We start from the raw sequence: 27,912 nt of genomic DNA, 5'->3' as shown, positions 1-27,912 counted from the left end.
ACATATCTCCCAGTGTTGAGGAGTCAGTAGTTTGATCCCTTCCAGTGACATTTCCTTACTTCCGCAAGGGTGGAAGCTTTGTTGTTACACACTGCATGACTCTTGACATAGTTGAACTCCTAAAGAGATTCCCTTTCTATCTAGAAACTTAATTATATTCCTCTATCTCCACAATTGGTTTGGCAGTTTCTCAATTCTACTGTAACTGAATGTAAGGCATATTGGCTTCAAGACGAAAAAGAATGTTCACAAATATCTCTTAAGTCATATCTTATGTGACATCTTACATCAATTTTGTGTATGTGCAGTCTAATATGGTATACTTCCCTGCACAATGCATAAAATGTACAAGAGGCAGTAACTTATGCCTATCTTAAAAACACAGTACCCTTTTTATATAGAGCAGCGTCCACTTTTCTAATCACGTTCATGTCCGTCTCCGTAGCATAATTCACGAATTGTGATGTTCTGATCCGCCAGAACTAACGCGTTCACATTCTGCACATCATCATCACTTACTGCAGGACAACCAGGCCACGGCATGTCTGCCACATTTTATCGTCCGTCTTTGAAGGCCTTCACCCACCGTGTTACAGTACAGTAAGGTAATGCACTTTCACCGCAAGCCTCTTGCAATCCTTCCTAACACTTGCATTGTGACCTCTAGCACATTCAGCTTTTAACCAGATCTTGCTTCGAAATCATTACAGTTGTACTCCACGAGCGCACGCTCAAAACTGTGTTCTTGTTGTTGTCGCTGCACACCTGTATGAGGTGTGGAGGGTGAGTTCATTTACGCTGAGGGAGGGTGAGTATCTAAGCTGCCTCAGGTATACATTATATTGCCTGGCTATATTTCATGGCATTGTTACAGCATAGTTGCCACTATTTCCTTTGAACAGTGATTATAGGACTAAATTAATTTGTCGTTCAATATTTACTAAAACCAAAAAATGAAATTAATCAACTGTAATGGCAAGGATGGTGCAATTGATACACTCAAATACTTTCAACATATGGCAGAGGAGGCATATAAGGTGGTAAGTGGCACAGTTAGTGACGTATAGAATTTACTGTGATGTAATGTGCACAGTACAGATGCCTGGCTGATGTTCACATCATGTGAAATGGCCTGTGAGCTGTATGCAAGTTGTTCTCATATTCTTCCTTATCACCAGACATCAATGGTGCATCACACTGAGTAGTCTTCTTCCAAAGGAAATTTTTCATACAGGTATCTTTTACTCTTTGAAACATATCCGCAGTCAGTAGACTTCATCCAAAATATTGTTCTTGGTATACATGTCATACTTCCCACGTATTATGTCTTGCTTCTCTATAGAGTAATATGTACATGTACCCATTATCTAAATACTTAGTAGTTGCCAGTGGCATATACTGAGAGCTACCGAGGCTATCGGTGAAGCCCAAACCTCAATTGAGAATGATGGAAGTCTAAAGCCCATTATAATGTATGCATCTGACACATTGTTCCATTTACAAAACTTGAAAACAGTGAGAAAAAACGTTGCACGTATTTTTGAGATCAAGGCATTGGAGACTGATATTGCAGCCCAGACTCTTGTCCCTCTCCCCTCTACTCATCCCTCATGGCTTGCTACTGTATATCTGATAGGAGCGGGGGATAGGTATGCTAGGCTTCGCTCCGTCAGATCGCCACTGCTAACTATCAACCATGTGTTACTCATCGTATATACATCCTCACCTCATACTTCTGACTTAATCATATAGATAACAAAGTGCTGGTAAGAGAGGTAGCTTAAAGGGTCCACCTTTTCAATACAAAAAGAATGTTATAATGGTTAAGTTACAACATTTTACTTGCAACCAGTTTCAATGCTGTTGTGCGTCATCTTCAGCCAAAATATGAGAACAGGCATGGGTACATATATACATTGTATATGTATGTCATAAGGACTGGCAGATAACATAATTCAGGATTTATCCAGTCGGGTTACCCTACAAGCCCATCTTAAGATACGCATTTCTGAAACATGGACTTTCTGCTCATCTGTTCTTTTTGTAATGGTTTATGTCCAGTACACAAAATAAGAAATTAAAGACAATGTGATAAAATTTAGAAATGTTAAAACATTGTACCATCAAATTTAAATGAGGTTAACCGAGCTCGATAGCTGCAGTCGCTTAAGTGCGGCCAGTATCCAGTATTCGGGAGATAGTAGGTTCGAACCCCACTGTCGGCAGCCCTGAAAATGGTTTTCCGTGGTTTCCCATTTTCACACCAGGCAAATGCTGGGGCTGTACCTTAATTAAGGCCACGGCCGCTTCCTTCCCACTCCTAGCCCTTTCCTGTCCCATCGTCACCGTAAGACCTATCTGTGTCGGTGCGACGTAAAACAACTAGCAAAAATAAAATAAAATAAATGAGGTTAGAAAGCGACATCTGAGGTCAGGATGTGGGAAACGGTGGAAACCCTACAGGGCTGCAAAGAAATTAAAGACCATGTGATAAAATTTAGAAATGTTAAAACATCACAACATCACTTTTATATGAGGTTATTATCGACATTAATGAGGTTAAAAAAACTACAAATTAGGTCAGGATGCAGGAAACAGTAGGAACCCTACAAGGCGGCAGAACAGAGATTTTCATGGCCGAAACTTCAGAAAGAAAAGGTATATTCCTAAGAGTCCTATTTATTGTATAAAAATATGGTACAAAAAACAAAACAAAAACAACATTTAAGGAAAATCAGAACTGAATGACACAAAATAAAAGGTTATTTAAGTTTTACCAAAGAAATGTACAGACCGGCCTCGTGCTGTAGGGGTAGCATGCCTGCTTCTTACCCAAATGCCCCAGGTTTGATTCCTGGACAGGTCAGGGAGTTTTACCTGGATCTGAGGGCTGGTTTAAGGTCCACTCAGACTACGTGAATAGAATTGAGGAGCTATCTGATGGCAAGATAGTGGCCCAGTTTAGAAAGGCAAGAATAACGGCCAAGAGGATTTGTCGTGCTGACCACATGACACCTCTTAATCTGCAGGCCTTTGGACTGAGCAGCCGTTGCTTGGTAGGTCAAGGCCCTTCAGGGCTGTAGTGCCATGGAGGAGAAACAAATGTACAGCGAACCTATTGAAAGGATAGAAAGGATGGGTACATCCAGTCACAGACTTCGCCATATAGTGTAAATTTTAAAACAGAATTACGAAGGCAGTGACATGAGGTAGGTTAGTTTTTACAATTTATATAAAAGGTTAGAAAAGACAGTTTCCTCATCACAATTAGGATGGAGGTAATTGAAAAATTACCCCGTTAACAATAAAACTTGGCCAGTAGACCTCAGCGGGGAAAACACCTGCACATTTGAAATTAATTAAAGTCCCTTTAACATTACTAGAAAAAACTAAGAGCAAGGCTTATGCAAGAAACGCTGAATTCCCCCATGTGAGTGGGACACGTCATAGACCACATCTGTATCCTACGAGAACCAGATCAGAAAGACAACTTGCAAAAGCACGCCTCACGGCGGGTCCGCTCACAAGTCGGAAGATAGAAAATTTCCTCATCAAAGTGAATGTCCAATCAAATTGCAGGGTTATGCTCTGTCGACATATATTGACCAGTAACACAAGTTTTTATTTTAACCAATATGAGAAGTCTTCTTTCTTTCTGACTCTTTAGTAATCAAAAGTTCTAGAAGATGCAATGTGATGCAGTCGGATGCAATTCTTAAAAACACGGCACATGTACCATAAGGTGTTGCAATAAATAGGGTTATGTAAATGAATGTCCAAAAGAAAATTATTTCTGGCAGCCACATTTTCTCCACTGTTACACTTTTTGTAGCCCAATATTCAGAGCCATATAATATGGCTGGGCGCACAACCATTTTATATAACCGTTCTCCGGTGGAGAAATGCGAGAGAATGTCACAGTGAATTGGGGGAAGCCCTTGGGAATAATGCCCTCACATACTGTACAGCAGAATGGTGGGTAGGAAAGTTTCAACAAGGACGTGTGGCAACCGGTGAGCAGCAACGCTCGGGACGACCTGTCAATGTGCAGACGATGTGGCACGTGCCATCATTGAGCAGTCCTTGAGGAAGACAGACAATGGTCGCTACTGGAGTTAGAGAGGGCAAGCGGCATCAAGAAATGCACCATCCACAGGATATTGCTAACAGAGGTGCAACTGCGCAAAATCACATCGCGGTGGGTACCGCATACACTGACGGAGGTTCAGCGGTGGATGCGATATGCAACATGCTCCGACAACCTAGCACGCTTGCAAAAGGACGGCGACACCTTCTTGCAGTTGCAGATGTCGATGGACTGGGATAATTTTCCATTCAAGTCACCTTTCCACTTATTTTAAGAATGGTTATACTGTATTACTATTACTACTGTACTACTACTACTTGAGAAGTATTTTTGAAATAGAAGTCTTTTCTCTCCTCAGGAATCCCATTGGTGAAACATTTGCCTGCGGTAGGACACAATCTTCACAATCATGTTTCATTTCCTGTGCGGTTCATCATCAAAAACAAGACAGCTCATGCACTTCTCACTAACAGTACAGTAATGGATTATCTGCATGATCGAAAAGGGCCTCTATCATCGACAGGCCTCTCACAGGTAAATATGTATATTTATTTATTTATTTATTTATTTATTTATTTATTTATTCATTTATTTATTTATTTGTTATTCATTTATTTATTTAGCACAAGATACAGCTACATTGATTGCATTTCACTTGTATTGTCAACAGACTAATTATAAAATATGTAATCTTTCATAATAAAATATAAGAAACATAACGAAAGATAAGATCAGGTACACAGCCTACTAATAACAACTGTCTAAATCAAAAACCATGAGAATGTCTGGCTGGGCTGACTGGTACTTGGCTCAGGTACTTGACAGGTACAATCCTGGCGCAGACTGGTGGCATTTAAAGGTGCTAAGAATACGGCAGCCTTGTGTCGGTAGATTTCCTTGCCACGTAAAAGAATTACTGCTGGACTGAATTCCGGCACCTCGGCGTCACCAAAAACCGTAAAAGTGGTTAGTGGGACGTAAAGCAAATAGCATTATTATTAGAGAATGTCCATGTTCATAACCAACTCGTCGTGGGTCAAGATGGCTATATAGCCACTTCACATCACATTATCCTTAAAAGATTATTTACACCCCTTCGGAATATACTTTTACGTGATGCTCTGTCAAGCTTTGGTCTCCTATTAATTGTGTTAAAGAGAGTTGGGAGGTGGATTAGGAAAGATCAGTGAAGTAATGAGTGCTGAGTGTGGGGAATGTGGAGAAGATCTTTGACTCTGTTGGAACAGGAAGGAACGCAGAGAGACAAGAGTGAGACAGCATGTTCCGAGCACTAATGCCCAATGTAAGATTCTGTAGAGGAAACTCAAGTCAGCAGCCTGTCACCTCATGTGCAGCGGTGACACATTTATTGCCCTTAATACGTGCTCCATAAGCAGATTTCTCACCTTTACATATAAAAAACTGACAGAGTTTTTCACCACTTCTTGTGGAGGATCCCTGTGTATGCGAGACAGAAATAGCTAGCTGTAATGGATGGGTCATTGTTAAAGCAAGCAAATACCGCAAAAGTGCTTCGATGGATGGCTCCACCTTGCCGTGTTCTCCTGTCTCATGCTGCAGCTATGAGTACTGTCATGTTAAATTGTACAGCCACTTGGCATTAAGAGTTTGTGTAAGCACTACCATCATCATCATCAGTGTTCTCCCTATGACCTTTTTAATGGTCTTGCCGTTTTTACAGACCGCCTGGTTAATATAACCTAGATATCATCTAGTTACATAATACTAATAGATATTTTAGATATTTGAGTCATGGGGTGATCCAAATTAAAACGCAAATACTGTAAAATTGTTTATTTAAATGATAAATCTTCATTGTTGTCAGCATAATTGCATCAATTATGTAGCACCTTGGGTGCTTGCACACACACACACACATAATAATAATAATAATAATAATAATAATAATAATAATAATAATAATAATAATAATAATAATAATAATAATAATAATAATAATAATAATAATATTACGGTGTTGATAACAAAACAGTCACGTTAATCCAACAAACCTTAACAGATACAACCTCTAAGGTGAAGTTCATGGGTGAAATCTCTGCACCCTTTGAAATAAAAACAGGGGTTAGACAAGGTGATGGATTGTCCCCACTTCTGTTCAACCTAGTACTGGATAAGGTCATTAAAACATGGGAGAAAGAAGTACCCGGAATAAACATGGGAACGAAAAGTAAACGAATTAACATTAAATGCCTTGCCTTTGCTGACGATCTAGCAATAATTACCTGGACTCCCGAAGAAGCCAGGCACGCCATCGAGAAGCTTCACGAGATTGCAATCAAAACTGGTCTCCACATCTCATATGAAAAAAAGCAATACATGGACTCCAAGTGCACACACCTAACATCACTAGCGACCAAATATGGCAACATTTTACAAGTCAAACAATTCCAGTACTTGGGTGAAATTATTGGTGATTCAGGCAATGAAAAAGCAGCCAACAAAATGCGCGCAGAAAAACTACGTAAAGCATACCTAATCACCTGGAACTTCTACAATAAGAAATCAATATCCACAAAAGCCAAACTCCGACACTACCACACCGTTGTCCTCCCTGAGGCACTCTACGCAACTGAGACATCAGCACTTACCATTAACATCAAGGACATTGAGAAAATTGAACGACAGGTACTGAGGAAGATATTCGGGCCCAAGTTTCAAGAGGGTAAATGGATGCAAAGAAGCTCGGAAGAACTCTATGCATTAACTGAGCGATTCTCTTCAGTCGCACGCAAACGGTGTATGAAATTTTATGGACATTTAGCACGAATGGATGACTCACGACTGATTAAGAAGATATTTCTTATTATCAATGGAAACCGACAATCCAAAGCTCGCTGGCTAGTGGATGCACAAAAGGACCTCGCAGAAGTCGACGTTGATCCAATGGCAACCACAAGGAATACATACAGACAAAAGATCAACAGCCATAAATTTGCACCCAAGAATCCATCTGAGAAAAGCTTGAAACTCAAAAACTTGTGGACACAAGAAAGACGGCAGCCCCATAGTGAAAGGATGAGGAAGTTTTGGGAAGATAAGAAGAACAAGAAGATGAAGAATACCAGTGCTATTTAATGGTTCCACGTGCTCCTTAAGGGGCAAGTGGGGCTGTACCTTAATTAAGGCCACGGCCGCTCCTTCCCACTCCTAGCCCTTTCCTGTCCCATCGTCGCCGTAAGACCTATCTGTGTTGGTGCGGCGTAAAACAACTAGCAAAAAAAAAATAATAATAATAAAAGAAATAGTGAAAATAGAAATATATGGAATTAAAACAAAATTAACACCATGTTCAAGACGCGAAAACTTTAACTTAAAGGTCTATCAAATGACAATTACGGAAGGATGTGGAAGGTGGAAGGAACCCTACTAGGCCATGAGATCGTATCTCATTGTGGGGAAAGAAAGGCTGTCGATAATTATCCTCGACCAATCTATTAATTATTAACAAAGTGAAAATATGTAAAATCAAATAAAACAAAACAACAAATGACAAAGTAGATGGCAATTACGAACACTTAAATCAAAGGATACATATATAAATAAACTTATAAAACAAAAACCGTGAATTAATCAAGCTCTTCGGACAATAGGAATTAAACTTTAACATAGAAGTTGGCACAGAATGAAGGAAGGCAACCTCAAAAGAAATCAAAATTTTCATGTGAAGAAAAATATCCCCATTCAAGAAAGAAAGTTAGATTTACATTTAATTACAAAATACTAAGCCTGAAAAGAGATATGCCTCCGAAAACAACTTTACAAATGAAAATATTTATAAAATCCTCCTTCAAGTCATCTGTTAGATGAAGCAAAGTCTATATATGTTTCAGCCTAATTTCAAGGCAATCTTCAGTAGCAAAACAGTAATTACATAATACACAAACAAATTAAAAATCGTAATGAAGTGAAGTGACAGTGAACATGATTAGTGAGTTAAAAACATATTGAGGTACAAAGTCCTCTCGTCTAATAGATCGTTCTTGAATTGTCAAATAAAACTTGCTGACTGTTAAAATGAAAATATCTTGCTGAGGAGTGTAGTGCGACCGGTCAAGAACGATCTATTAGACGAGAGGACTTTGTACCTCAGTATGTTTTTAACTCACTAATCATGTTCACTGTCACTTCATAACGATTTTTAATTTGTTTGTGTATTATGTAATTACTGTTTTGCTACTGAAGATGACCTTGAGATTAGGCTGAAACATGTATAGACTTTGCTTCATCTAACAGGTGACTTGATTTGTATTGATAAGGAGGATTTTGTAAATATTTTCATTTCTAAAGTGATAACCGTCAATACGGAATGAGATTTATATCTTGCTCCGAAAACAACACGTTGCGGACTTGCTGAACAGCTAAGACAGACTGATGCTCAAATTTGGTGAATGCAGGTGTCTAGAGTAAACTCCCATAAGCAAAAGAAAAATTTACATTATCACGAAAAGTTACAGTAAATGAGAAAAGGCCGAAACACAAAAAAGAATTTAAATTAAATCAAACACAAGAATATAGCCCTTACCCCTGGAGACTGGAGCCCCAAAAGGGCTGGACGCTAAGCGCGTCCGGCCACTGAGCAGCGCAGTAACAAAGACATCTGCTCTCTTCAGTGGTCAGGAATAAAGACGTGGACAAGACCTCTGCTCCCGCGGAGGAGCGAAAGGCTGGAAATTGAGAAACTCGCGAATAGCCAATCAGGTAAGCCCGCAACTACTCCAGACATTAGATTCACCAATAGGAAACCTTGTTATTGTGACCTATCAGAAAGCTTTTCAAGAAAATTCTTTCTGATGAATCAGCAACTTACAGGAAACGACAGGAAATATACTTTAAAAAATGACAAGTGGCAGTACAGGTTGCCCAAAAATCTACGTACTCAAATCTTAAATATTAATAATAATAATTACTTTATACAACACCAAACATAATTTCACACTTAGTTAATTTTGCAATTCAAAAGGTCCAATTCATCAGTTACACCATTATTTAAATTACAAAATTTTCTTCTTCAACAGTCCAAATGAACGAAACCCTAAAAATAATCTATTGAGAGTTCACATTTACAACATTAAATAAAACGATACACAACTTCTTCAAAATACAATGAAACAATGAAAAGCAACTGTCTGAACACCGGTGACATCCTCCCCTTCTTTAAATTCGAGCTCCGCTCGAAACAAATAAATTTTAATATTTTGCACCAAGATCTCCAGAAAATTTAGTCTTAAATGTTCATAGTGTCTTTCTTGATGGGCCTAAAATTATCATTCTAATTATTTTATACAAATAATTTTTAAACAGTTCTTGATAATGTTTACTTCACACAGCGATCCCAATAGGTCTCATCCTCCCCCGCTTTAAAACTGAGCCGAGGTTCAATAAAAAACTTTACACCCCACCATACTTCCATGTTGACACTAATGTACCACTTTGGAGCGTACACATAATAATAATAATAATAATAATAATAATAATAATAATAATAATAATAATAATAATAATAATAATAATAATAATAATAATAATAATAACAACAACAACAACAGCTGAATGAAATAATAAAAATAGAAATATGTGAAATTAAAAGAAAATTAACATCATGTTTGAGATTCGAAAATTTTAACTTACAGGTGTAACAAATGACAACTATGCAAGGACGTGGAAGGTGGAAGGAACCCTACTAGGCCATGAGATAGTATCTCATTGTGGGGAAAGAAAGGCTCTCGATAATCACCCTCGACTAATCTATTAATTATTAACAAAATGAAAAGATACAAAATCAAGTAAAACAAAACAACAAATGACATAGTAGATGGCAATTAAGAACGCTTAAATCAAAGGATATTTAAATAAACTTATGAAAGAAAAACTGTAAACTAATCAAGCTCTTCGGACAATAGGAGAGTAAACTTTAATGTAGAAGTTGACACAGAATGAAGGGAGGCAAACTACTGAGCCTGAAAAGAGAATTGCCTCCAAAAACAACATGTTGCGGACTAGCTGAACAGCTAAGACAGACTGATGCTCAAATTTGGTGAATGCAGGTGTCTAGAGTAAACTCCCAAACGTAAAACAAAAATTTACATTACCACGAAAAGTTACATTAAATGAGAAGAGGCCGAAACACAAGAAAGAATTTAAATTATATCAAACACAAGAATATAGTGCTTACCCCTGGAGACAGGAGCCCCAAAAGGGATGAACGCTAAGCGTGTCCTGCCACTAAGCAGCTCAGTAACAAAAACATCTGTTCTCTTCGATGGTCAGGAATAAAGACAAGACAAGACCTCTGCTCCCACAGAGGGTCGAAAGGTTGGAAATTGAGAAACTCGCGAATAGCCAATCAGGTAAGCCTGCAACTACTCCAGACATTAGATTCACCAATAGGAAACCTTGTTATTCTGGCCTCTCAGAAAGCGTTTCGAGAAAATTCGAGAACTGTTTGATGTTGGACATTATACATGATTGATCATTAGATCAACTGGATCAACTTTGATCATCATCAATCTGTCACTTACATGATATGTATTGATCACATGACTGGACTATTTTCTTTGTAAGATAATAGTGACTCGATTCATTAACAACTTTTCATTTACACTGTAAATTATTCTAAATCCGTCAGAACAGAAGTCCCCCTTCCCTGACCACCTTGTTTCACATATTCAAGGACTGTTTCTTGCATTGCAATTTTTTTGATTTCTTCTAGTTTTCCTATTCTTAGCAACGTTTTCACATTCCAGGTCTCTAGATTGAACTTATTATTCACTTTGCTGCAAGGATTTTGTTGGATGATGACCTCAGAAGCCTTGCAGCCATCCCCTCTCCTGCCAGATCTTGGGTTCCGAAGCCATTGATCAGTATTTACAGTTTTGCTCAAGCTTCTGTCCATGACTGCTCATCTTGGGAATTTCCTTGTGCAGTGGTTTCCTGTTGCCTTCTGCACATCAAGTTAACAGCCGCACCTAATCTGGAGAACAAACGCTGCCCACAAGCCGCTCTCTATGGATCACATGCTTGCAAATAACACTCGGCGTTGAGATGCTGGCTGTACGGCCTACTCAATTACCGTAACAGGATATACCTGGCCAGACAGCCCTTGTGTGTTCGACAGACTGAAAAACTTTTAAATGACAACATAGACTGGTTCAATGTAGATTCTAATTTTGAGTTTGAATCAACTCAGTGTAACAATTTACTATTACCTGTCCAGTATTTTGTATGAATTTTTGGGAGCACATACTGTTTTTTAATTTTACATTCTGATCCACTACAGTATTTTTTTTTGGTTGACACAAGTAATTAAAAAGTCGATACTTTTTTAGAATTGCTTAAAATTTTTAGACCTTCATATCGTTTGCTTAGTTTAGGAGACTGCCATTCTACTTAGCATCTACTGTGTGTCTAAAGAAGGAAAAATCTTACTCATAGGCTTGAAAATATCTCGTCATTACTGTACTGTCAGAACATAACATGAAAAAAATCCATGGAGAAATAATGGACATTGCATTGTGTAGATTGCAATGGCTTGTTTATTAACATTTGCATTTATTTTGCTCAGATCAGATTAAATTCCTCAAATCAGTGAGGGGTTATAGAAATGACTTTAGGGAACAGCTCCCCTACAGTCTCTTCATCTAAGACTTTAGTAATGTACCAGAATTGTAGCATGGCTTGTGGTGGTTCAAGGACTTAGCGCACCTGCCTGGACACTAGGAAATTTGGGTTTGAATCCTGACTGTGGTCACATTATTTTTCAAGTCCTACTCAGCAGACACTCAACAGTAAGGGGTTATTGGTGTTGGCATTGTGTTTGTTTCATGCATGAGAAATACCTGAAATTGAATCATTAGGCTAAGTGTTTTTCAAAAAATCGATATACTGTGATTGTAAAAATGTTAATTTTGGAAAGAAGGTAAAATCTATTATCCTGTAACACTGGGGATACCAGATTTAGGAAAATTATGTTTACTTGAATTTACACATAAATCAAAGGATAAAGGCGAGTATCTCAAAAACAACTTCTGGCTTTTTTTTTTTTTTTTTTTTTTTTTTTTTTTTTTTTTTTTTTTTTTTTTTTTTTTGCTTTAGCCGCACAGACACAGATAGGTCTTGTGGCGACGGTGGGACAGGAAAGGCCCAGTACATATCAGACGTAGACATGCATGTTAATTTCTTTTCATGCACAGAACGTCATTGTTTTAAAATATGGAAGTGGCCATGGATGGGAAACCATGGGAAACCATGGAAAACCATCTTCAGGGCTGCCGACCGTGGGGTTCGAACCCACTATCTCCCAGATGCGAGCTCCCAGCTGCGCGCTCCTAACCACACGGCCAACTCACCCGGTGGCGTTTGGTGTAATGATGCATAGCAACATCCAGTTAGTCAAAAACATGTGGGTTAATATTGTACGACATTAATTATGTAGGCCTATGCTAAGCCTACGAATGGAGTAAACTTTTCACATATAACTCAGTAGCCATATATAGCATGAATATTCTAAGACAATTAAATTGATAAGTATATTGTATATCAGTGTATCTAATTGGTGCAATAAAGACCTCCAGATATAACTTATTTTCGTGCAGTGAAAACAGAAATTTGGATACATACTAATATGTTGGCCGACATGTAAACACTTTGAAGCATATACTTACGTATTCTCCCCTTTATTTATACATCTGATACCTGTTACCAGCACGAAATTAACAAATAAACATATATGAATGCTATTTCCTTTTAAAATTCCAAAAACTTCACACATAAACACACTGGTACAAAAACAGTCCCGTTATTGCATAGTGGTCCTATTATACCAGGCAACCAAAATACAAAACATGTTCTTCCACCCTTCTCGAGCTAAATGTTCAACCAGGGAGGTGGAAAGAGTAATGGAGTGGCCCTTAGCCAGCTCAAATGGTACTACTCCTTGAAAGCGGCAGCCATATTGTTCAGCACCACGGCTGGCTGGGGAGTAGTGTGAGCTGGTTGCTACTTGTAAGTTTGTATTCACCCAATGAGTTAGTTACCTGTGACAAGTTGCCTAATGTAACGGTTGTTTATCGTGCGTCTTTGTTGTATGTATGGGTGCAACAATAGAAGTGATGGGAACAGTAAACCCGGCATTGCTTTACATCGATAAGTTTTTCTTTTCGTAGGCTAGTACATATCAGACGTAGACATGCATGTTAATTTTTTTTCATGCACACAACGTCATTGTTTTAAAATATGGATTGATGTATGTTCCCTAAGAACCCAGAGTGTCGGGCCCTGTGGACGAATGCAGTTAAGAGGAACTGGACACCTGGTGTTCGTAGTGTTATTTGTACAGAGCACTTTAGGCCTGACCAAATTAATGATAGCCTATATACTTATCCGGGCCAAGACTGAGAGAAAATGCTTTCCCAAACGTGTTCCCTGCCTATCCCAGCTACTTACAGCCACACACACACACACACGTATCCACAAAGACGCACATGAGATGCTGTCAGTTGGTACAATTATTTTATTTACACGTATTTACAAATTACACACATAACCTTAATCACTGTTGTCTGACATGAAACATTCACATCACAAACCGCCATTTAAGGACAACTGCCAATCGCTGCACATCAAGATGACAACATTGAAACACAAATAAAACAGTTGACTGCTTGAAATATGTCATCCACATGGTCACAAGTATAACCTTGCTACAACATGACTATTCAACCAATAACTTCCAACCACTCACTTAACAGTAACTCTCAATAACTAACTTCTAGAAAGTTACATTACAAAATATATATCTTCGTGAAAATTCTAGAGTGCATAATACACAGTTTGCAATGGGTGGAATATTCTCAATTGTTCTCGTCACCTATACCATTCTAGAAGTTACAGTGTGTTTCACAATTATGGATTACAGTTTAAATATACAGGTAAGAATAAATTATAATATTAATTTACAGGTATTTACAGTAACGGAACTGATATCAATGTCTATGTACAACATATGTTTCATGACATAACCTCACACACAATACGATCATTCGACTACATGAATAATAATAATATTAATACTAAATGGATGTACATCACTTCATAGCTATACATACAAGCAATAGTAATAATAATAACTATAATCATATAATAATAATAATAACAACAACAACAACAACAATTCGAGCTCGATATCTGCATTAGTTACCCATGGGCGAGAGAATATTGTTTTCAAGTTATACCTGTTATCGCACTTGCATCATTATCACTTGAGGACTTAAATTAAGATAGTGGCTGATATGCTTTATTGTTCTGTTTGGATGAAATTCTAAATAATAATGGTTTGCAGAAAAGGAAGGAACCACAATTGATGGATGTGGACAAGCTCGAGCCAAGTAATGTCATATTGAAGGGGGCTATCAATGTCATTAATCCTGTTCAGGTGCAAAAGGTGAGAACATTTCCTATTTTATTACAGGAAGATCTTTGAACACAATATACTCCTATCATAATTCGGTAGTTCCCATTTAACTAATAATATGCTCGTTTGTTTATTCAAAGTGTTAATTGGACAAAGAAAATGGATAAAACATGCATAGTGTCAAAAGAAAGTAGAGAAATTGAAATTGATAATTAGGGAAATAAGGGCTTCATTGAGACATGCTGGAATGATCATTAAACATTTATGAAGAAGGAATGCTAGAATGAAGGAAGAAAGTGACAACTATGAAAACTTTATTTCATGACTTGAAATCGAAAAGTTCCAAAAGTTCTATTACAAATCAGTGCACTATTCAGCTTACTGATATTTAAGACATTCGACTAAGACACTTTCTAAAGCATTTGATAGGGTGGATCATGGGAGACTACTGGCAAAAATGAGTGCAATTGGACTAGACAAAAGAGTGACTGAATGGGTTGCTATATTTCTAGAAAATAGATCTCAGAGAATTAGAGTAGGTGAAGCTTTATCTGACCCTGTAATAATTAAGAGGGGAATTCCTCAAGGCAGTATTATCGGACCTTTATGTTTTCTTATATATATAAATGATATGAGTAAAGGAGTGGAATCGGAGGTAAGGCTTTATGCGGATGTTATTCTCTATAGAGTGATAAATAAGATACAAGATTGTGAGCAACTGCAACTCGACCTCGAAAATGTTGTGAGATGGACAGCAGGCAATGGTATGTTGATAAACGGGGTTAAAAGTCAGGTTGTGAGTTTCACAAATAGGAAAAGTCCTCTCAGTTTTAATTACTGCGTTGATGGGGTGAAAGTTCCTTTTGGGGATCATTGTAAGTATCTAGGTGTTAATATAAGGAAAGATCTTCATTGGGGTAATCACATAAATGGGATTGTAAATAAAGGGTACAGATCTCTGCACATGGTTATGAGGGTGTTTAGGGGTTGTAGTAAGGATGTAAAGGAGAGTGCATATTAAGTCTCTGGTAAGACCCCAACTAGAGTATGGTTCCAGTGTATGGGACCCTCACCAGGATTACCTGATTCAAGAACTGGAAAAAATCCAAAGAAAAGCAGCTCGATTTGTTCTGGGTGATTTCCGACAAAAGAGTAGCGTTACAAAAATGTTGCAATGTTTGGGTTGGGAAGAAGTGAGAGAAAGAAGAAGAGCTGCTCGACTAAGTGGTATGTTCCGAGCTGTCAACGGAGAGATGGCGTGGAATGACATTAGTGGACGAATAAGTTTGAATGGCGTTTATAAAAGTAGGAAAGATCACAATATGAAGATAAAATTGGAATTCAAGAGGACAAACTGGGGCAAATATTCATTTATAGGAAGGGGAGTTAGGGATTGGAATAACTTACCAAGGGAGATGTTCAATAAATTTCCAATTTCTTTGAAATCATTTAGGAAAAGGCTAGGAAAGCAACAGATAGGGAATCTGCCACCTGGGCGACTGCCCTAAATGCAGATCAGTATTGATTGATTGATTGATTGATTGATTGATTGATTGATTGATTGATTGATTGATTGATTGATTGATTGATTGATTGATTGATTGATTGATTGATTGATTCAGAGTGCAAAATGTAAAGATCCAGGGAATGAGATTTAGACAACATTTCACCAAAGTTATGTCTTGTCCATTTGTGGGCAGTGAGCGGCTTTAGTTTGATCAGAAGTACAGTTTTATATGTGTTTAATTTGTGTACAGTGTATTATATTATAATTAGGTGCCTTTTGCTTGAATAGGAAGAAAACACACTTAGTTTTAACTGCATTCTCCCTCATTCAGTAGCACACGGTTGTGCCAATGGGTGTGGCCTCAAGGGCCTCTCCATCTTGCGAAGTGGGCCCACTTTCTCAACAGGCTAGCTGTGGTGAAGGGCCACTCCATTACTCTTCTCACCTCCCTGAGTTCAACAAAGGACCACAGCCTACTTAAGGACACCCATTGAGCCCCTAAGCTCGATCATTCGTATTACATTGTGGAAATGTGTTCTATGAATGAACTTGAACACAACATACTGTATTACATTGAACATGCTTGCTGGGTTATATTACAATTTCTAACTTTATCATGGGCTTATAAATCGTGAAAGTACTGAGAGGATCATAGTGTGGCAGCACATGATGTGACTGGCTCTTTACATGCCGACTATCTGGGAAGAATGAGTCAGATGTTATGAACTGCTGTAAATAAACCTCTGTAATCATAGACTGCAGTAAGGCACATATGATGCCCTTTGCCTTGAGGTAAAAACAGAGCGCCAAAATGAGCATATACCGCATACGCCTGTTTTGTCTCGATCAGTGTACATATCCCCTACCGCTACCTGCTCCATTGCCACAACCAGTCATGTGCTCACTGTTGTGATGATTAAGGCTGCATGCACAGTCATTCTTACAGCCTGTTTCAGAAGTCTCGTAACAATTTTACAACTGTGTATATCATCAAAACGAATTACGTCCGAGACATGCCGCTAGCAAAGTGTTTGAGGGTAAGGTAACTGCACACACAGTGCAAGAACACACCGTAATTAAGACACACTTGTTAGCCAAGGAATGCACCAGATCGTTTTTCCTCTCGTTGTATCACAAGTATACCGACAAAAAAATCAGGGATGCTCTTCGTGTTATGTTAACTCTTTCCGGTCTAACTGTGAGCATAGCTCGCAAGCGGCCGAAATTATGCTTAGGCCGCACTGGGGGCATAGCCCGTAGTAAGGTTTGACAATTCACTAAAAATCAAGAACGAGCTTTGCACGCTTTCTGGTGGTTACATCATGTTTCTTCATGTATTAGTTACGAGTGTATTAAAGAAGATGGCAGTATTATATGTCTAAGTCAGAGTATTTACAATATTTTTGACCAGCATGCATCAGTAGATGTTGTCACTCAGTGAGCTCTATGTTGTAACCAAGGTTGAAATTTACAAATCACAACTTTTATTGCTTCACTTTATGATATTTACACATATAACTGAAAATTATTTTGAAGCAAAAAGGAATATTGAATCTTGAGAAAAGTCTGTCTTTATACAATATGTACAGGTTTACAGTCTTTATATACACTTCTATCTTGAAAAGATAGTCTTTGTGAATTGACACGTTGATAGTCGAAAACTATCTGGCACACTAACATAAATGTCCTTGAGAGTCCATGTTTGTTGAAGTGCCTGAATTCCTAAAAAGCAAGTTCAATTGATTGAAGAAATTCCACCTAGCGAAACTAAGGGAGCTTGTATAAATTAGGGAATGAAAATGGCTTGTAAAAGCATTACGGAACATAGGCAGCGGAAACAGGTAAGGGAGCGGTGACCAGAGGTGAAACCTCGTACTGCCAGAAATTCAGTCCACCTGGTCGAAGCACATTTTCAAGAGGAGTAGCCTCCGTGCTCGACGTAGGGTGTATTCTGGAGCTGGACACCGGGCAAGTGGGCAATTGAGCAGGCAGGGAGCTCCTATTTATAGTACACTCGATGGTCAGGCACGCGCACTGAGGGCTGCGCGTCGAAGCTAGCAGAATGATACACAGGCGCGCGTGCAGCTGGCTTGCGGAGCGAGACGGGAGCGCCGGACATACAACACTCTAAGACATGGCTTCTTGCAGCAAACACGTGCTTGACGAAAGTGATATTTTCAATATTTTATGATATAAGTTTATGCCCAAATGAACATATTATTGACATATGAATTTGAAACAACTTCTTACATTTCATTATGATTGGAGTTTATTTTACGGCCTACCGCATGTTCCCGCGTTTTTCATATTTGCATGAATACGTAAGATTGTCTACATATTAGTAAAGTTGTCTGTTAAGAAGACTGTATTTTCTCTTTCTCAGAAGTCTTTTATGGTAAATGGAACAATAAGTTTATATTTGAGTAACTTTTGACAAAATTTATCAATTAAAATAAAATTTATAAGAGCTCCCATTTTCATTATTGTAATTATTACTATTATTATTGAAAAACTATAATTTTTATATCGTATGCATTATTTTTGTTTTTTGTAATTGCAATGCACATTTTATATTATCAAAATAGGGTAAATATAACAGTATTTCAGAAAACTGTACTTGCTTAGTTATCCGTCAGACTTTTTTTTCCATTCGCAAAACATGGTATAATATACAAACAATTTTAAAATATCAAGTGATAGTTGACATGATGCAAACAGTGTTTTTCAAAACTAGACTCTCAAACAAGCAGAAAGAAAAAAAGAATCATAGGTACAGAGATATAATGTTTTAAATATCCTTTAAAATGTCCAGTACAGAACGTTTGTTAGGGATATTAAGGCCCAGACTGGAATGGATTAAGAACAATGGTGCAATTGGATTGGTGAAGAAAATTTTTCTTTTTGAGAAAATTATTTTATTTGTTACTTCTGGGCACGCGATTCAAATTGATGAACTTGGCATACTTGCTATGGCAGAGAGCCAGCCGCTGCCTGTTGCTGTACGTCAAAGGAGGGAAGGAAAGGAGTGGGAAGCGGGAGACAGAGGTAATGTGCGACACACCAGACTTCCTGAACAGAGTCCAAAGGTCACTACTACATCATTTCAAAACAGTGGGTGTATGGTTTCCTTCGTTAAATATTTCATTCCATCTACAATGTTGTGAGTGAAGGAATACCCAATTGTGGGGCAGCAAGATTGCTTCTTCAAGCATGTTAAATATTTGGAGGAAACAATCCAAGAAAATGGTTTGGAAAAGTCTGCTACAGAGGTAAGGATACACAAAAATGGAAAGAGCATATGGTATAACAAAAAATACATACAACAAAAAAATGTTTATCTAAAAATCTTAAAATAAAGCACTACAACACAGTTGTGAAACCAGAATGCTTATCTGCCAGTGAATGCTTAGTACTCAGTTATAAATTTGAAAGATCGGAAATACTAGAAAGAAGAATTATAAGAAAAAATATTAGGCCCTCAAATAACTACAGAATTTTGGAAATTAAGAAGTAATAACGAAATTTATTGGAACATAGAAAACATATCGATAACAGTATGGAAAAGGAGACTGCTATTTTTTGGACATATTTACAGAATGGGCAACAGTAGACTAACCTAAAAGATCTTCACATATCTTTGGAAGAAAATATCAACAACCACTTGGATTCAAGAGATCAGAAAAGACTTGGAAGGAAACAACATCAGATAAGAAGAAGTAATGGAAAGAGAACTTTTCAGGAAGAAAGTTTTAAAGATGGAAGAATTCCAAGGGAGGGAGGCAAAGAAAACCAGCACAAAGTGGTCTGAAGAAAGAAAAAAGAAACATAGTGAAACAATGAAGGAATATTGGAAGAAATGTGACCAACAGACGAGAGGAGAAACGATCTGGTGCATTCTTTTACAAACAAGTCTTAATAATAGTGTTCTTGTACTGTGTGTGCAGTTACGACTGTTTAATAAATGAACTGTGGATATTGCCTGTAAGATACAAGGACAATCATTATCTCTGTCTCCATCATCCCTCCACTTCTCTCCCCTGAAGCAAGGCAGCGGCTTGTGCTCTGGCACAGCAAATACGGCGAGTTTGTCAGTTTGAATCGCGTGTCCAGAAGTAATAAAGTAACCTCATTTTCTTGAAAAGAAGAATTTGCTCCGCCAATCTGATTGCACCATTGTTTTTAACAAAACATGATGAATTTGCCATGAAAAACTTTTACTCTCACCTGCCATCATTTGTTAGTTCTATGTGCCTTATAATGCTTGCAAGTTGTCTTGGGTATTGTGTACTTGTTGCATGTATTTTAAATGTATTCTTTATTCTGCTATGGGTTTCCCCTTTAAATAATAAATCTTGCTCTTGTTCTCCCCGCATGGCTTCAGAGAAATCGAGAAGTTTCTCGCTCTGAAGTGCCGCCCTTTGAATTGAGGTCCCCCTCTCTTCGCTTCACGGCCCTACCCCTCTCTCCTTGCCTCTTTGAGGAGTTGTGTCTGACTTGACCTGGGCCGCGACTTGCGGTGGAGACTCTGCCTCGTGCAATTGCCTGCTGGCACTTGAGCTGTGAGGTCCCTTGACGGGCTCTTTTCTCTGGCCCTTCGTCCCCGGTCACGAAGGGTGAAGGTAAGAGAGTGGGACTTTGTTTCCTTTCTTGCAATGTCTACATATGGGACAGGCCTGAGGTATTAGAAAGCACCTTTTATTAAAATGTATCCATTATAAACTTGTAATGTTTTAGCTTCTCTTTGAGAGCTCTAAGGGTATAGACCCGCTGGTGTTTAGAAATACCTTGTATTATTTTGTAATAATGTTTTCCCCTTCAGGGAAGTGTCTGTACTATGGGTGATCTGAAACCTCCGTATGTAGAGGAATAAAGAGCCATTCACAATGCAAACGTAACATAAACTTAAAATTAACGTTAACTTAGAAGTTAGCAACCATCTTATCTAATGGAACCATTCACAATGCGCTGACGTAAACTTAACTGCGAGTCCGTAAAATTAAGGAATTGCAAACTCCAAGCTCTTGCGGTTAATTTTACGTTAACTTTAAGAACCAGCCAATCAGAGCAGAGGTAAACATTTTATTTTATGCACGATAAAATTGACTTCTTTCGACAAAACACTTGTAATTCTCTTTCAAAATAATCTTTGTATGTATGATAAAAGGAAAAATAATTACAAAGACGCTGTACTGAAAAATAATAGGTGGAAATAAATTTCCTGTAGCAATGAAATCTGACGGTAAATGGCGGGAGACAAGTTCCCAGCGCTGGCGAACGGACGAGAGACTATCCCTTTCATAAATAAAACAGTGTCCCTGTATATTTCCTAACATTATGACGGACTACTAGTTTACGAAAATGATATCATCCAAACATCTCATCAGGGTGTGATAGATAGGGGCATAGATGTCGGTAAAGGAGACCTTACATTTCTTTTTATTAGAAAACGGGAAGCAAATCGTAAGAAAGGCAAACAGTTCAGGTTTCATCCGCATGTCCAAAACGAACTGATGAGGGTCATTTCTTACAGTAGATTACCGAAATTGCACTGAGATAACTTTCTTTGATTCAAGGGATGAACCCATTTTCTGCACCGTTTTTTAGATCGCCTTTTCAGGTAGGCCTGCACAGCTCCCAGGAGCAAAGCAATAGATGTTTGAAGTAATATGAATTCCGCTACCACGTTGTTTGATTCCATCGAGGTACTGAAATATAAAACTGCGAGATAGCCCAAAACCCGACTTCTGTGCTAAATAACATGGTAGTGTTTTGATTGGCTGCTGTGTACTCTTTATGTTAATGTTACGTACCTCCATTGTGAATACCACAAATTTTACGTTAATTTTACGGTTACGTTACGTCGTTAAGTTTACGGTTGCGTTTGCATTGTGAATGGGGCCTAAGCCTCTGCTAAGTAGTGTAAGTTTTGAAGGTTCTATTTATAGTAGTATGTTATTTTGCTGCCTGCTGTCATTTCTTCATGGATACAGTACTTTTGCATCCATCTCTTAGCACAGACCAGAGCAAAGTATAGCTTCCACTGAAGTCCCAGTCTCATCCATGACTGTGACAATATGGAAGCTGCTGGGGTATGGGTGGTGCTGATTAATGACATTCAGAGCACAACCAGTGTGTCTGAGTGTCATGAAAGGTGTTGCTCACAGGGTTAGTTGTGCTACAATAGCACTGTCTGGCCCAGTGAGGAAAGCAATGGCAAACTACCTCACTCCTCATCTTGCCTAGTACGCCTCATTTTGGTACTGCCATTGGTTTTTGTGGTTTCCCTATAACTGCATAGCCTTTGGTGATGCTATTTCTCTGAAGACCTTAAAAAGTAGTTAGTGGGACGTAAAACAAATAACATTATTATTATTAGTGATGCTATTTGAGGATCCAACCAGCCTCTGGGCTGATAACCTAACAGACAGATGTTATTTTTCTGTAAATTCATTTGGGGCCATTACTTATCATGCCTTTGACAATTGATGTTCGAAATACGGAGGCTATTACCTAGTTCAGTGAAAACTCTGGTTTCCCTTTGGTATAAAATTTGTTTAGTGTTCTCCGCTTATTTGGGAATGTCTTTTAATTTAAATTGTAATGTGGTCAGATAGCCAGGGTATGCTCTAGCTGTTCGGAGTAAGAAACCTTTCTCTCATTTGTTGGAAACTGTATGGTACCTGTTTATGAGGGCTGGTTCCCTCGTTGTTTTAAGGTGGTTATAATGTATTCTCGTTTCTTAGTATTACTTAAATATGAGTGATTTAATTATGTTATAAACTTTAATTTTGTGAAAATGGAGGAAGGCAACTTGTTCTATTTGTAAAATGAAGTTTTGGGCATATCTTATTTAAGGTGCCTTCAGCCCCTAGGCCTACCGCTTCTTATAACACTGCTATTGGACCAATATTTCCGGAATAATGAACATCCCTGATTTTTTGTCACTATAGTTATGATACACACTGTATATTTGTAGGGTGAATCTTAAGTATTCTGTACCATATTTATTTAATTTCATCACTGGATTTAAAATATTATTCAAAACATATTTTCGACATGCTTGTACTATGATATAGATGTTGATTCCCATAGGGAATCTGAAATATTTGTTCCGAATGAGTAAATTTATAATACCAATATAAATGGTTCGTTATTGGACATTATAAATTTTCCAGCCAACTCATTCCTGGTTGCCAGCATTTCGCCCCCGTGTGCTAGGCTGGGCTCTTCAGTTGGTACCTAGCACACCTACCAAGACGCTGGCTAGTGCATACCGTGGAGGCCACTGCATAGGCTAATTGTAGCCACCGGCAGTGCCAATGCACTATGAGAGACCCTGTCTCGCTACCAAAAATTGATACCTGCCTGGCCGGGGGCAAAACGCTGGCAACCAGGAATGAGTTGGCTGGAAAATTTATAATATCCAATAACGAACCATTTATATTGGTATTATGCTTGTACTATGATGGCTGAAAACTAAGAATTAAAAATCTTCTTTTGTCACAGGTGACAGGTTTCATCCGCTCATCTCAGAATCCCATCGAAGGTGAACCAGAGCATTTACCTGAACTGCAAGTATTTTTTGCTGGTTTTATGGCAAATGCTTCTCAGACGGGCAGTGATGATGAAACACCTCTGACTGGGCCAATCCCAAGGTTTGACATAACTCCGTCTCTATTACGCCCTAGAAGTAAAGGATATCTCACTCTTCGAAGTAATGACCCGCACGATCCTCCTCGAATCTTTGCCAACTATCTCGTTGAGCAGCGTGATGTAAATGTTCTGATGGATGGCGTTAGGTAGGTTCAACAATGGTTATGATAATATATATTATGTCTAATTCGAGGTAAGTGCCTTATTCTAGGAATGGACTTTCTGTGTAGGAATATGTCGCGTAGCAAGGTCTGCTGCTTGTTTTGCAACAATGACAAATATTTTATTCAATTCAGTTTAAGAATTATAAAATTCAGTACTTCACCAACAGTCCAGCTGAATACTGAAAATCAGCAAATATAGAGTGTGCCACTCACTACCAAACCTGGCATTTACACAACTTGACAATACATGTGAGAGAGAATATATCAAAGTACAATAACCACATATGTTTTGGTTGGGTGCAAGGTCATTCCGTCATAAAAGGGAACGAAAGAGATGACCAATTGGCCAAAGAAGCCTGTAATTCTAACTTGTCAGAGAGTTATACTAAATGACCAATTCTTTTGTCAAAAGAACCGTAAAGGATGAAATGCTCTCTTGTTGGAATGAACTGTGGTTAGCAAGCAAAAATTGCTCAGTAACCAAAGACTTGTTTTTTTCCAAATGTATATAGTAGGCTAGGATGTAAACATATAGTGTGCAACTTTTATTTAACTCAAGTGCTCTCAGGTCAGGGTAAATTCAATGCTTACTTCGAGCGATTCAAAATTCCAACACAAAATGGCTCACTGTGCTTCTGCACTGAAGACATTCAAACTGTAGAACACATTCTGTTCAATTGTCCTACTTTTGAGATAGCATGTTTTGAACTTTGCATTTGTTAACTTGCAGTTGCTATTTTAAGAAACCACTAAATTTCATATTTTGTAAAAAATGCTGCTCTTTTCAATTTTCAGAATTTATTGATTATGTATTTAAACACATATAATTCAATATTGTCTGTTTATTAGCTGTTTAACATATATATTGTATATATATAATGATCTGGTATTTTAAATATTAGTACTCTAGTATTAAAGATTGTACATATCATACATTTATCTTTCCATTTCTGTTCATGTCTAATTTGCTGTTTGTGTATTGAATTTTATCAGAGAAATTGTATATTTTGTATAAACTACAACCCTAACATACCTTATGGTAAAATAGGGTTCACAGCACTTTGGAGATTAAATAATAATAATAATAATAATAATAATAATAATAATAATAATAATAATAATAATAATAATAATAATAATATTTTTTTTTTTTACGAGGGATTGTGGAAAATCTTCAAAAAGACACTTGTGAAGGGTCCGCACTCCACAAGTGTGTGGGATTCTTACCCACTAAAAACCACACACCCTTTTCCCACGATGTGAGTCATCACCCCGGAACCGCTCTCGCATTACTTCAGGGTGATATCGTGCTTTGTCTTTCAGACGTCTTCTTTCTTCATTTCTCCTTTACGAACGTTTGTATGCTTCCAAATCCTTCTTCTTCTGATGAAGGATGTCCTCCACATGTACTGCCACGCGATCCCAGGATTCCTGGTTTCGCAGCATCACCGAAATAACATTATCTGTTGTCAATTCTCCTAGTTCAGTTTCCACACATCTTCTCTGAATTGTCCAATGGCCGCATACAAAAAAGGTGTGATATACGTCATCAATATCATTGCAGTATTTTAAATATTAGTACTCTAGTATTAAAGATTGTACATATCATACATTTATCTTTCCATTTCTGTTCATGTCTAATTTGCTGTTTGTGTATTGAATTTTATCAGAGAAATTGTATATTTTGTATAAACTACAACCCTAACATACCTTATGGTAAAATAGGGTTCACAGCACTTTGGAGATTAAATAATAATAATAATAATAATAATAATAATAATAATAATAATAATAATAATAATAATAATAATAATAATAATAATAATAATAATAATAATAATAATAATAATATATAATTTTATATATGTCATTTCAATACAAGAACTTACTGATTTCCATGATTATAATTTTTACAACACCCCATTTATACTTTATTCTTTGTTAAAAACCTCTTAGTATGTATATTCCTTGTATTATTAACTATTACATTTCATCTCACTTGTTATTCTTTAAAATAACATTTTCTTAGGATTTCGCCAAAAGTGATCTTTGCTCCAATATGGCTGATGATGACCCCTAGATGGGTCGAAACTAGTACCGTGTAATTTATAATTTTATGAATATATTTTAGTATTGAAAAGGTGGAACCGTTTACGTTGTTATTATTATTACTTATATATTAGGTAGTAATTTACTTCACCATGGGCCCTTTCAACCCAGATATCCAAGCGTGGTATCAGTCGCTTGGTCCATTTGCTTCGAGGGTCACTTTCCCATCTGAGTTGCCATCGCCTCATCTGACTGAAGGTGCACTTCTTTGCACATTTCTTTCCCAGCCCTCCTTTGGTACACCAGATTTCATGCCGCTCCAATGCGAGTAGGTCTATTGGGGCTATTGCTGCCACCGTGAGGATTGCCGGTTCGGAAACAGTGCAGTATGCACATGCAATATGTAAAGCCGCTCTCCGTTGTACAGCAGCTATCCTTCTCCGATACCAAGCAAATCTCAAGGATTCAGCCCAGATTTCAGAACCATATAGAAGCACTGAATGAACCGTCGACATGAGAAGACGTCGTTTACTGGATTTCGGACCTTTAATATTTCCCATTAGTCTGCTAAGTGCAGTCATGTATTTTACTGCCTTGTCTGTCACTCTCTGAATATGAGACCAGAATGTGAGCTTGGAGTCAAGTGTCACTCCTAGATATTTTGTGCTCGCAGATGTTTCTATCACTAACTCTCCAACAGTCATTGGTACAAGAGTTTCTATCCTTTTCCTCGTCAGAAGAACTATCTCCGTTTTGTGTTCGGCTAATGTTAGACTGTGACTCATCATCCATTCTTTTATGCGCCGCATCACCTGGTTCAGTTTAATTTGAGCCATTTCAACATTACGAGCTACTATCAAGGCGGCCACATCATCAGCATAGCCCACAAGCTTCGTGTCCTCTGGCATCTCCAAACGTAACAAGCCATCATCCATTATGTTCCAAACATCTGGACCAAGGATCGATCCCTGCGCTGCACCAGCCGTCAGGCGCTTCGTCTATTCTCCATCTTCCGTATCATACAACAGAGTGCGATCTTTGAAGTAATCTCTCATTATGCGCATAAGATATTGTGGTAGCTTGAAAGTTTCTTCAAGAGCTACCAACATGTCGCTCCATCTTGCCGAATTGAAGACATTCTTCACATCCAGGGTCACAAGAAGTGTCAATTTACGGGAATGATGGTTGCCCGTTTGTGCCCTTTCTGCTGTATTCACCACCTTCCACACTGCATCTAGCGTCGAGTGTCCTCTCCGAAATCCATGTTGGCAAACAGATGGCTCCCCTGCTAGTTGAACTGCTGAGAGGATTCTGGGCTGCAGAAGTTTCTCCAGGCCTTTTCCAGCTGTGTCCAGCATACATAAAGGTCTATAACCACCAAGTTTTCCTTTGCTGATCAGAACCAAACGAGCCATTTTCCATCGGGGACTAAAAACACCCGTTTGCAGGCAATGATTGTACATATTCAGCAACAGTTCTGGGCATAGTTCTGCTATTATCTTTAGCATTTCTGCAGGTATACCATCTGGTCCTGGAGTTTTCTTGTTTCTAAGAGAGCTAAGAGCTCTATTCAGCTCTTCTACAGTAAAGAGGGGTATATCATCCAGTTCTTTCTCGTCGTCACAGTCAATCCTCTCTGGATGGTCTGGGAATAGTGTATCCACAATTTGTTTAATTGTTTGCGGATCCACACTCGGGGTTGAAAATGTCCCGAGTTTCTTCATGACAATCTTATAACCTTGTCCTCATGGATCATCTTCTACTTCTTTAGCCAGTGCCCACCATTTATCGGCTTTACTTTTTCTGATTGCATTACGGAGTTCCTTCTTTGCTGACTTGTACTCCGCTGTGACTGAGGTATTCTCTTGACTGCCTCTCGTCCTCTGAGCCCTGCGTCGAAGTCGTAGACAATTATTTCTCAGTTCAGCAATCTCTTCGGTCCACCAGTACGCTGGGCGCTTGCTGTTTCGCGGTCTCCTTTGGGACATTGAGGCGTTGCATG

At 38.2% G+C, this 27,912-nt stretch overlaps 1 protein-coding gene across 3 annotated transcripts in view; it reads left to right on the top strand.

The window, feature by feature from the left end:
- Nucleotides 1-27,912, top strand: part of LOC136886412 (glucose dehydrogenase [FAD, quinone]) — a 160,554-nt gene that overhangs the window by 113,629 nt on the left and 19,013 nt on the right. For 2 of the 3 annotated variants that reach the window (XM_068230452.1, XM_067159184.2), the window contains 3 exons: nt 4,446-4,621; nt 14,466-14,567; nt 23,551-23,843. In XM_068230452.1, coding sequence (XP_068086553.1) covers nt 4,446-4,621; nt 14,466-14,567; nt 23,551-23,843 — 571 coding nt within the window. The remainder of the gene's footprint in view (nt 1-4,445; nt 4,622-14,465; nt 14,568-23,550; nt 23,844-27,912) is intronic. The other variant, XM_068230451.1, reaches the window with a different exon arrangement.

Source organism: Anabrus simplex, chromosome X, assembly GCF_040414725.1.
Source record: "Anabrus simplex isolate iqAnaSimp1 chromosome X, ASM4041472v1, whole genome shotgun sequence".
Classification (NCBI taxonomy): domain Eukaryota; kingdom Metazoa; phylum Arthropoda; class Insecta; order Orthoptera; family Tettigoniidae; genus Anabrus; species Anabrus simplex.
The sequence above is the reverse complement of the archived record's forward strand: the minus strand, read 5'-3'. Positions and strand labels throughout refer to the sequence as shown.